At 39.3% G+C, this 11,408-nt stretch overlaps 1 protein-coding gene across 1 annotated transcript; it reads left to right on the top strand.

The window, feature by feature from the left end:
* The first annotated feature begins 2,661 nt into the window (after window positions 1-2,661).
* Window positions 2,662-10,390, top strand: FRG1 (FSHD region gene 1). Its single transcript, XM_027635705.1, has 9 exons — window positions 2,662-2,787; window positions 2,961-3,028; window positions 4,630-4,752; window positions 5,722-5,779; window positions 5,964-6,078; window positions 6,462-6,566; window positions 7,312-7,403; window positions 8,464-8,574; window positions 9,224-10,390. Exons 1-9 carry the CDS (start codon window positions 2,726-2,728, stop codon window positions 9,258-9,260), a joined length of 771 nt encoding a protein of 256 aa, XP_027491506.1. The 5' UTR covers window positions 2,662-2,725; the 3' UTR covers window positions 9,261-10,390.
* The last annotated feature ends 1,018 nt before the right edge of the window (window positions 10,391-11,408 follow it).

The raw sequence follows: 11,408 nt of genomic DNA, 5'->3' as shown, positions 1-11,408 counted from the left end.
CCACTGATGTCAAGGGCACCAAGAAAAGCTTCTATAGGTGCATCAGTGATAAAACAAAGACTAAGGAAAATGTGGACCCTCTCCAGAAGGAAATGGAAGACCTGGTTACCCAAAATATGGAGAAGGCTGAGGTATTCAACAACTTTTTTGCCTTGGTCTTCACCAGCAAGTGCTCTAGCTACACAGCCCAAGTCACGGAGGGTACCTCTCCCCCTCTCATTCTGATCTCATGAGACCCCACTGGAGTACTGCGACCAACTCCAGGGCCCCCATTATAAGAAGGACATGGACCTGCTAGAGCAAGTCCAGAGGAGAGCCATGAAGACAATCAAAGGGCAGGAGCACTTCTCCTATGAGGAAAAGCTAAGAGAGCTGGCTCCAGAGAGACCTTAGAGCAACTTCCAGTACCTAAAGAGAGCTGGAGAGGGACTTTTTACAAGAGACATGGATAGGGTCATGAAGTGATAGGACAAGGGGTAATGGTTTTAAATTGAGAGACAATAGGTTTACATTAGAAATTAGGAAGAAATTCTTTACTGTGAGGATGGTGAGACACTGGAACAGGTTGCCAAGAAAAGTTGTGGATGCCCTGGAAATGTTCAAGGTCAGGTCAAATAAGGCTTTGAGCAACCTGATCCCATGGTAGGTGGGTTGGAACTAGATGATCTTTAATGTCCTGTCCAACCCAAACCATGTGATTATGATTTTATGATTATAAAATGTTTCATCAGCGAACAAGCCATTGTATCTACCAACAAAAACAAGGAAACAAACTAACCAACAACCACTCTATTACTGGTTACAAAATTCCAAGACACTATCAAAAGTTTTCAAGAATTCAGGCAATAATCTCTACAAACATGAGAATAGAAAATAGAATGTACTTGAGGGTGAGTTTGAAATAAAAGAATAGATTGCTAATAGTCCAGCTATATATTCAATCCTGTGCTGGAAATCTGGATCTTCTCTGATCCTTCACATAGATAAATATATATAGGACCTTCACAACCTGATTTGATTCAAGACTTTGCTAATGCAATACTTCCCTCATTACAGCTCCATGCAGAGACCAGCAAGCTGTCCATCACTGTCTGCAACTTTCAATTCTACCTATTTTTTCAGCTTTTCCTCGAATAAACAATTGCAAGATGCAAGTTCCTGGGACTGGAAAGTCCATAAATCAGTCAAGTAACATACTGTCTACCACAGCAACACACTGCTTCAAGTTATCCACTTCCGAAACACTGATCAAGGAGATGACTGTCTTCCAGTGAAAAACCGCAAGGGATGAAGACACTAGTAGGGAAGTAGCATGCCTGAGACATACACAAAAAAAGTATCCTGAATTCACATGCACCAGCAGCTTGATTCAGGTACTGCTTTTGCTGACAAGCCCAATGCTTGCTCCCAACCACCTTCTCCCCAAAGCTCCAAAATGAGGGAATTGCCAAAAACTCCCAGAAGTCCATTACCGTTGTTTTCATTTTAATATGGCAGGTGTAACCACTCCAGCTTCACAGACAAAAATATGGGGTTCATCATCTTAGGCATGCAGAGAGAAATTCAAAGGATTTTGGTGAGAAAAGGCAGATTATTGGATCCAATTAAAGTATTTGTGGAATGACTTGCAGTCGTTCACCAACTGCAGGGTCAGTTTCATTGGGACTTCATACATGCCAAGCTTTATCACCAGGTCATGCTTTCAGTGATTTTGAAAGCCTTTACAGAGCCATGTATAAGACTCTCATTTCTTACTTGTAGAAGACACATTTTAGGTACTGAGAACTTGCAAGAGTAGATAGGAAATTAACTCAGAAACCAGAAGGAAGCAATCAAATACAATCTCTGTATGCGTACCTGTAAGACAAGATTTGATAGGGATGGTATTTTTCATTTGACCAGCTATGGTAGTCAGCAGACAGCCTTTTGGGTACAAACCCCACTTCACTAGTGTGAAGTAGGAACAGCAGAGGACTAAACACAAATTACTCTTGTAACAGGGATTCTAATCACACATGTGCTAGTAAGGCTGCTCCCCAAAGAAGGATTATTGGTACTTAAAAATGTGAGAAAAATGGTTATGTGGTTATATCCCCAGGGGAAAGGCTGAGGTAGATTTTATTCTGTGGAATACCAAGTAGTTAACAGGATGGGGAAAAAATAGTCTTAAACCTCATTTTGCCCCTAGCTTGGTGCACTTTGTTGATTTACAAGCTTCATTTCCCCAGCTTGTCTTCATGTGCTTCCCTTTAAGCTTTTGCTCCGGCACCAGCACTGCCAGGCACCCCACCTCGTGTAACACCGCCACTGAGGCAAGGTCTGGTGCCCTCGGCAGAGGGATCACATGCCAGGGCTCTGCTGATGCCCATTACACGTGCTTTATAATACACACACGCACAGGTTGCAGAGGAAGCTCTGAAAGCTAAGTTCCTCAGCGCTCTTTGCCTGCAGTCCTGCAGAGCGTTGCAGCAACTCAGAGAGCCAAGCCAGACTCAGAAGGGGAAGGTGCTGAGGTACAGGCTCTTAAACGTAATTTTAAACTCTTCTTGTTTTATTGCCACCACCCCCCGCCTCCCAAATTCCGTGTCCGGCACCCCGAACACGCTCCGAGAGAACAGCAACCCCGCCGGTCCCTGCTCACCGCCCGGCGGAAGCAGCGCTGCGGCCCGAAGGCTTCCGCCCGGGCGCAGGGCGGAGCCGGCGCTGTCGGCAGGCATTTCCCGACATGGCGGAGTATTCCTGCGTTAAGTCCACTAAGCTCGTTCTTAAAGGGTCGAAAGAGAAGAGGTGAGGAGCGGGCTGCCTGCCGCGCCGCCCTTCCCCGGGGCTCCCGGCCTGGACAGGGGGTCGGGCCCTGGGCTCTCGGCTGCGGTCAGGGCCTGGGCGGGAGGCCGTGAGAGAGAGGGGCGAAAGTGCCGGGCTGGAGGCTCGTTCTCATTTCTTTGCATCTCTCCTTGCAGCAAGAAAAAGCACAAGGAGAAGAAAAGGAAAAGGGAGGAGGATGCAGCAGAGCAGCTTGATATTGTTGGTGAGCAATATTCTGGGAGTTACGTGACAGAATAGAAGCTGTAGGGGATATAGCAGAAGCTAAAGAGATTCTTATAGGACTTTGTAAACTAAGTATAGTTCCTATAGAGATTTATAACTATTTCTCACAACATATTATTTGTATATTGGGATCTTCCTAGACTCGAAATGGAACTTCTGATGCCAATGGGATGGATTTTCCACTTTTTTTTTTTTTTAGCTAAATATATTCTTAGATAATCCAAAACTGCTTATCAGCTTGAATATCTCCTCCAGTACCAGCACCCCCAGTGGTATTTGCTGCAGGAGGAGAGACTTTTAAGCACTGTAATGCAGTTACTTATTGAGTTAAATTGAAACTGGAGACACAAACATTAACCAGTAATAAAATATAACTACTCATAACTACTTTTTCATAAAATAGAATGATCAAAGTGTGTATAGTCATGAACAGTAACTTTACAGTGTTGCCCCTTGGCACTATCATGTTCTTGATTGATGACAGTTCACTTCACAAACAAAAACAGCTAGAAAGAATCACAAAATCGTGAGAGATACAGATGTGTTTTGTAGCACAGTGCACATTGCAGGATAAAGATAATTTTTTATTATGTGTATATAAGCATAAGATAAAATAGGGCAAGAGGAAGTCATCCTTGTTCCTGTGTTAAAAAAAATTATGAGAAAATGGGCTCTTGTGCCTTACATTAGAAGAATGATACAGATATTCTGTATTCTTTAGTTTAGCCAGATTTCAAAAAAGTGGGAGAAATTTGGAAAATTCATACATTGATCTGTGATCCCTGACTATGTAGGACAAGACAAATAGTTCTGTGTAGTGTATAAATACAGGAAAAGGTTATTTCTTCTCATGGCAGATTGACTTGCCAAATTTATCATGTGGAAAAAAGACACCATATTCACATTGAATAATTGAAAGTACTTATTATCTTAATCAGGTAGGAAATATTTGTAAGACAATATACAAGGAGAAAATTTTACTGTTCAAAAAAATATAAAAGTCATAATTCTGAGTCATGCACGTGGCTAGGATTACCTTTAACTTTGGTAGGATTCTGTGGGACTCAAATGTTCAAACACAGATTGGCTTGAACAACTGAAGTCTCAGGATTACAGCTCACATGAAGTAATTTAAGAGCAAGATGAAATAGTGTATTTGCTTCTGTTTTGCTGGAGTACTTAATAATGATTGGATATGACCCCAAAACTGCAGGAGACTGATCAAGAGGGGGGAAAAAATAAAACCACTTTCCTTGCAAGGTGTTTCTTTGCTGTGTCATCTGAATAAATCAACTTGCTCTATAGAGTAACAGAAAAAAGTGATACAGCACAGGAGCTTGTAACTAGGGATGACAGGGTGGGGATAAGAGCAGGACTTTCTGATGCAGCAGCAACACCATTCACCATTAAATTGGCTCTGGACTATAAAATAGTGCACACAGATCTCAAGATAGCAAATAGAAATTTTAACTTTAGAATTTCAAATTCTTCAGAGAAGACACATATATATCATCTCTTGAACTGTTGTAATCAGAAGTTGGGATTACTTGGTTAATAAACTGTCATGATTTTGTATTACAGGAAATTGGTGGGCTGTCAGTAATTTTGGTGAAATTACAGGAACTATAGCTATAGAAATGGATAAAGGAGCTTACATTCACGCCCTTGACAATGGCTTGTTTACACTTGGAGCACCACATAAAGGTTTGTTCCAGAAAATTTGAAAATAAGCAGTTTGAACAATGAAATGCCTAAAAGCATAAAACTAACATCACTTAAAGGCAAGCAGTTTTACAGCTAAAAGCAGTTTACTACAATGCAGTAGTTGCAGATGAAGCATGCAGATGACTTAAACCTAATGACTACCAATCAGTTTCACTCATCTAGTTTCTCCATGGTTTATGTGTATAATAAATTGAACTGCATTGGAGATGATTACCTGTTAAAGGCCATACCACTTGCTGGATAAAAAGCAGTATAATTTTTCTTAAATCCTATAAAATCTTTATGGCATCATTTGAAGAGTGAAATTCAAGGCAGATGAGTTTTAAGGCTTATTGCTGCATCTTCTCTCAATATGCTTGTTTTGTCACTGCACAAGAGAACTACTAATGTGCTGGGATAATTAGCTTGTTCTTTGAATTTGAGAGCCATCACTCAGGCACGGACTATTCCAGAACCCTGATAGTTTGTATGTTTCACCTCCAGGATGAGATTAAACCAGTGATGGCAATATTCTCTCATTTTGGTTTTGAGGGATGGAGAGGCTAGTAGCTTTTAGGATACTGAGCTGAGTTACAATAGCTTGAACCATAATGCATTTTGTTAAGAAAAAAGTAACATTATAAGGAAGTTAAGGTTTTCAAAGCCACCAAGAGAATTACAAAACATTCTCAACTTCAAATTTCTTTATGCAAGGATCATCTTTATTTTATATCTTGTTTTAAGCACTCTAAATACATGAACATAAATGAGCACCTGCATTGCTTTTTTAACTGTGAATTCTCAAAAAAGGAGAATTTTAAAGAATAGTATTTAGCAATGGTCAATGTTTAATTCCATAGTATTTAGCAGTGGTCAATGTTTAATTCCTTTTGAAACTGCAGTATTAATAGGCTAAAATATTTTATGTTTAATACTTCATACTTAACTAATGGAAAATGCATTCCTCAGATGACGAAGGCCCTAGTCCTCCTGAGCAGTTTACAGCAGTAAAGTTGTCTGATACAAGGTAATTCCTTTAACAGTGTTTCAAGTTTTGTTTGATAACTGTCTTTGTTTTCTGTGTTAATACATGTTTTAATACTCTCTTTAAATACATTGTCTAATAATAAATGTGTTTGTGGTAACTTGGATGTTGGGAATTGCATAAATTAAAAACATTCTGTGTTTTTTTCCTGCACTTTCTTTTTGAGGATTGCTCTGAAATCTGGTTATGGCAAATATCTTGGTATAAATTCAGATGGACTCGTTGTTGGACGTTCCGATGCAATAGGATCAAGAGAGCAATGGGAACCTGTCTTCCAAGATGTAAGCTATTTGGAAAAGTTCATTTGACATTCCCAGTGTTTGACTGTATTTTGAGTTAATCTATGCTGATATTTTTTGTCTGTGAAGTAAAACCGTTTGGCAGTCTCTTTCATATTGTAACTTTTAATATGTTTTCCCAACTGCAATGCATTTGCTATAATGGGAAGTTCTTAAAATATTTCAAGTTACTGCTTTTTGGCAGCTATAAGCATCTTAAGAATGGAGGAGCCAGCAAGTCTGCTGGCTAGCTATTGAAGTATCCATACATAAAAGAATAAAACACATTTACAGAGATTTTTGATGTATTGTAGAGGATAAATGTTATGAATCAAGGATTATATACAATCTCATTATTCTAACAATGTGGGATGTTATTTCTGCAGAAGAAAATGGCATTACTAGCAGCAAATAGCCGTTTTATTAGATGTAATGAAGAGGGAGATATAGAAGCCAAAAGCAAAACTGCAGGGGAAGAAGAAATGATAAAGGTAATCACTAACTTCTACAATTAATACAGGATTGGGAGGGATATTCAAACAAGCAGGTGTTTGAACAATTTACTATTAATACAGTTATAATTGCTTTCTGTAAGCTGTCAAGTGATTTGGCCACAAGAAAGATAAATGAGCACCAAGGCTGCATAAATTCTCAGTACTTCCAGTGGAGATAGGAAGATATTTTACCACTCCAGAAGGACAAGATGTTAAAGGGCAAGACAGTCTATGTGATATTCCATGTAGTTCTAATTAGCTTGGTATGGAAGAGATGAATTATGACTGAATCAGGGACAGAGAAGTGTTTATCAGAGTGATGCAGAAGGGGAGATCTTTTAGGAAAATGTAAAAAGACTATCTTGACTTTATCTGAACATGGAAAATATATGTCTCTCCACACAGAGGTAGGTGTCTACTAGTCAGAGCAATAATATTTTTAGATCAATCTCTGAATTGTCTCTGCCAAAACTAAGAACTGTAATGGTGCTCCTTTGAGATGAAGGCAATTATGTCTTACAGTAGTATTAAGGATTACACTTAATATTCCCCATATTTCAAGCAGCACTTGCTTTGATTGCAGTAGTCTCTAGTTAACCAGTTAGAAAGCTGTGAACTTGAAAAGTCACTGTGGCTCATTCTGTCATGAAGGATATGTTGTCATCTTTAACCTGTAGCTTACTATTTTATAATATAGGTGTTTTCTGTTTGGGTTGTTTTGGGTTTTTTTCTCAATTACTAGATTCGTACTTGTGCTGAAAGAGAAGCTAAGAAGAAAGATGAAGTTCCACAAGAAGACAAAGGAAACGTTAAACAGTGTGAAATCAATTATGTGTATGTACTTTAGAGCTGGTAACAGGCTCATGTACCTTTTTTCACTTCTCTTTGGGGCTATGTTTGGTGAAAGGACCAAAGTCCCACCCAGCCTTTCACTTGCTCTTCCCTCAGCAGGACAAGGGAAGAAAATAGGAGGACAAAGCTCATGGGTTGAGATAAAGACAGGCAGATCGTGTAGCAGATGTTGTCACAGGCAACAGACTCAACAGTGGAAAATTACTTAAATTTGTGCCTGCTAAATGGATTTTGGTACTAAGAAAGACAAAATTTAAAAATACCACCTTTTCTTCCCCATCTCCCAAGCTTACCCTCTCTCCAGATTCCTCTACCTGCTCCCTGAAGCAGGATGGGATATGAGTCAATACACAGTGGTTTCTTTGAGTCAATATACAGTGGTTTCTTTCAGCCACTCCTTTCCTCCCACTTTTCCCCTGTTCTTTCATGGTCTTATCCATGAGTTGAAAGGTAATATCTGCACCAGTGCCTGAAGCATCTCCTCCCTCTTTTTCTCTGTCCTTGATGTTCACACTGCCATTTTGCACTTTTGGGTTTTTTTCTGTTCTCCTCTGCCTGTGTGGCATTTTGCCCTTTCTTAAATACATTTTCATAGAGGTGCCACCAGCTTTGCTGATGGGACTTGGCTGTGTCCTGTAGTGGGTGTGTTGTAGAGCCAGCTCTGTACAGCGCAGGGCAGCTCCTGGCCTTTTCTCACAGAGAAAACTCCCTGCAGCTCCCCCACTGTCAGCACCTTGCAACCTACATCCAATACACTTTCGTTCCCTGATTTCTTATGCTAGTAGTTGAAGAAGGGGCTCTTTAGAATTCCTGACCACATAGGGGCTCACTCCTATTTAGACTGCCAAAAAAAAAAAAAAAAAAAACCCAATAGTTTTCACCTACAGGAGCCTTAGTGCAACCGTAGTACTGGGATGGTTTGCTGAATTTTATTAGGCCAGTTGTCTGCTGCATAATAGAAACTAAGACTCTTATCACTGTTTTATTGAAACACAAAATTTTAAAGACATTTTCCTTTTTATTTTTTTTCTCCCCCTTACAGAAAGAAATTCCAAAGTTTTCAAGACAAAAAACTTAAAATAAGCAAAGAAGACACAAAAGCTCTTAGAAAAGCCAGGAAAGAAGGCACTTTTCATGAAATGCTGCTTGACAGGTACTTCAAAATACAAGAAATATTGTACTGATTAAAAAAACTGCTGGGAGGTGGAATTACAGTAAACCTGGGGTACAAAAGAGGGGTAGATTCCAGGCAGGTTGTTGAGCATTTCTTCTGTGGTGAGTGTTGTGCCTGAGTTCTGGGGTTGCCTTTTTTTTTTTTTTTTCTAATCTGAATTTTCACTTCTTTAGCTGAAGTTAGCAGGTTTGGACTGTAAATTAATTCAGGTTGCTCAGTGTGTTTACTGAAGAGTTATTGAGGGATTACTCTTTTTAATCCTAAAAATTAAGCTAATTTTTAACATTTTTCAATACCCCAGAAAATTTTGGGGAGACAGAAGTTGCATTTTAAAGAGAAATAGCATTTATTAGGACTATCTTTGTGTTATCTAGTGGGAATATTTTTCTTTCTCCCTGAGCTGAGGCTTTAGAAACTGTCTTGAATTTTTAAAGCCTTTTGTACCAGTATATGGTATAAATATTTGCATTAATTCAGTGGGCAGAATGCAGAAAACTATTTCTGATAATTGCAGGTGATGTGAGAACACTCCTGGGCTATTATTAATGTTTTGAGACAGCTAAAACACTCAGGTATAATTGTATTTGGTCCTAATGTAAATCTTCTTTCATTCACTCTTTTCATATAGGAGAGCAAAAGTGAAAGCGGATAGATACTGCAAGTGACATCCAGCTGGTCCATTTTCTTCTGCATCTTTGACAGGGTCAAATTGAAAACAAGAGTAAAATATTTTATAATTTTTTTATTTAAGTAATTGTTAAGTATCTTCAGAATTGTATTAAAATTTTCTCACATATTGATAACCCAGTTATAAAATCTTATTAACTGTATCACTTGTGCATAGTTGACTTGTATTAAGGGAATGGCTTCAAGAAAAATTAAAGGTATATCAATTACCAATGGCAAAGTGTTTGCCATATACCTTAAGCCCTGTGAGACAGACTGTACACTGATTTAGTTCAGAGAGAAAGTTCCCTGGCTTTTAGTGATCTTGCCCTCAAATAAAAATCAACACCTCATTAATGGGTGAGCCATGTAGGCATAGCTTTTTACCAACAGCAGAAAGTGTCAAGTACATGAACGGATTGTATATGTAGCTTAGGGGCTTTTCAGTTACTGTGTGTGTCCGCATGCTCTGTGACTTAATGTAAAGAAGAGGGCTATGTTGTCTTTTCCACACTGTGTAAAGGCCGTATTTTGAGTTCCTGTACTGTTGGTAAAAATACACTGCACTGCACGTGCTCAGGTCTGACAGAGGTGTGAGTGCTGAATTTATGGGGAGAAAGCTAAGAGCTAGAAATAAATAGATGATTGTTGGCAAATGTTCCTGGCCAGTCTGAGGAATTCTTGGATGAAAATGCAGCATAGCTGTGAGCTGTTCTATCAGAGCAAAAAAAAAAAAAAACATAATTAATTTTTCTCCAGAGCTCCTCAGTTTGGCTTAGGACTGGGGATTAGGGCTCATTAACTAGTTCTTGTTGTAGGTACCATGCTACATGTCCCTCCCCAGAAATGTAAGTAATCTGATGTACAACTATTACAACATCATGGACCTGGAAGTGGGCAAGTGCCAAAACTACTCCCAGAAACACTGAGCAAGAGGCAGCACTGCAAGGAGCAGGCTGCAGGCCAAAATGACTTTATTGGACAGTTCATTGCAGGTGTCATTGATCCACAGTCACTGTGAATCTTAAATACATCTGAAGTGAATGTTGATGGTTGAAGTAGATTGATATTACAGCATCTGTTTTTCTTTCAAGAATCTACTGTTTGAATAAAAACTTGTCTGGTAGAACTCAAAAAGATGATTACTTCAAATGTGGATGCATCTGGAAGCAGAAATCTATGCTGGTGAGAAGAGTGCTGAAAGGAGTACTCAGCAGCTGAATAAGAGCCTGAGAATTACCCCTGTAAATGGAAAGTTCCCTTCATTTTAGTGCAAATAGGAGATGCAAGGTGCAGGTGCTCTAAGTGCTAGTAAAGAAGAAACAGAACTGAGAGGCATCTTTGTTATAGGGCTAGGAATAAGTGAAGCAAAAAGAAATGGCAGAGCAAATGAAGTGAGACTGCTTCAAGTAGAGGAGGAAGTACTAGAATTGGTGAGGGACTGGCAGCCTTGCAGGGAATAAGGATATTATAGTAGCAATGGGGTTGTCTTCTGTGTCGGGACTAATGATATACTAGATTCTAGCTAAAACATGTTCTGAGATACACAGAAACAGTGATCTGGGAAATTCACTGGAAATCTGATCCCAGGAAAATGAAATCAAAGGTATGACACAACAGTGAAGATCCGTATATTTAACCGACGGTATAGCCCATTGGGATATTTTCCCGTTGGAGATATTCATGGAGTCATCTTGGAGATGTGTCCTGGCAGTACTGTTAGCATAAGGAGCTTTAATTTAACTAAAACAGAAAAGGAGACGTAATTTGTGCAGCCTCTGCTTCTGGAGGAAGGAAGAGATCTGGAGAGTGGTAATACAGTACTGGATAGGTGAGTATGAGAAAGCAGAAGGTGGACATAAGTTCTAGGTATGAGTGACACCAGCTGTCTTAGTACAGTTAGCGAGTTAACTGCACATCTTAAGAAGCTTTTTTCTTCTGAGTTAGACTTTTGAAAACAGCCAGAAGAAACCTAGACAACAAAATCGAGGGCCTAAAGTATTGGAGTGGACCCTGGAGACAAGACATTCTGATAGGAATACAGCAGAACATCCATAGTCAGAGAAACATGGCTACTGGAAGATGCTAACTATTTCTTAAACTGAGAGTTTCTTTAGCAGTGGAAGAACTAAACCAGAAGCACAAAG

This window comes from Corapipo altera, unplaced genomic scaffold (genome assembly GCF_003945725.1).
Source record: "Corapipo altera isolate COAL_440 unplaced genomic scaffold, ASM394572v1 22b, whole genome shotgun sequence".
NCBI classification, from domain to species: domain Eukaryota; kingdom Metazoa; phylum Chordata; class Aves; order Passeriformes; family Pipridae; genus Corapipo; species Corapipo altera.
The sequence above is the reverse complement of the archived record's forward strand: the minus strand, read 5'-3'. Positions and strand labels throughout refer to the sequence as shown.

Bases quoted from the DNA above. Each gene is read 5' to 3' on its own strand.
- FRG1 (XM_027635705.1), top strand. From the start codon at position 2,726: ATGGCGGAGTATTCCTGCGTTAAGTCCACTAAGCTCGTTCTTAAAGGG. The intron at 2,788-2,960 runs GTGAGGAGCGGG...CTCTCCTTGCAG, and splicing joins AAAGGGTCGAAAGAGAAGAG to CAAGAAAAAGCACAAGGAGA. The intron at 8,575-9,223 runs GTACTTCAAAAT...CTTTTCATATAG, and splicing joins CATGAAATGCTGCTTGACAG to GAGAGCAAAAGTGAAAGCGG.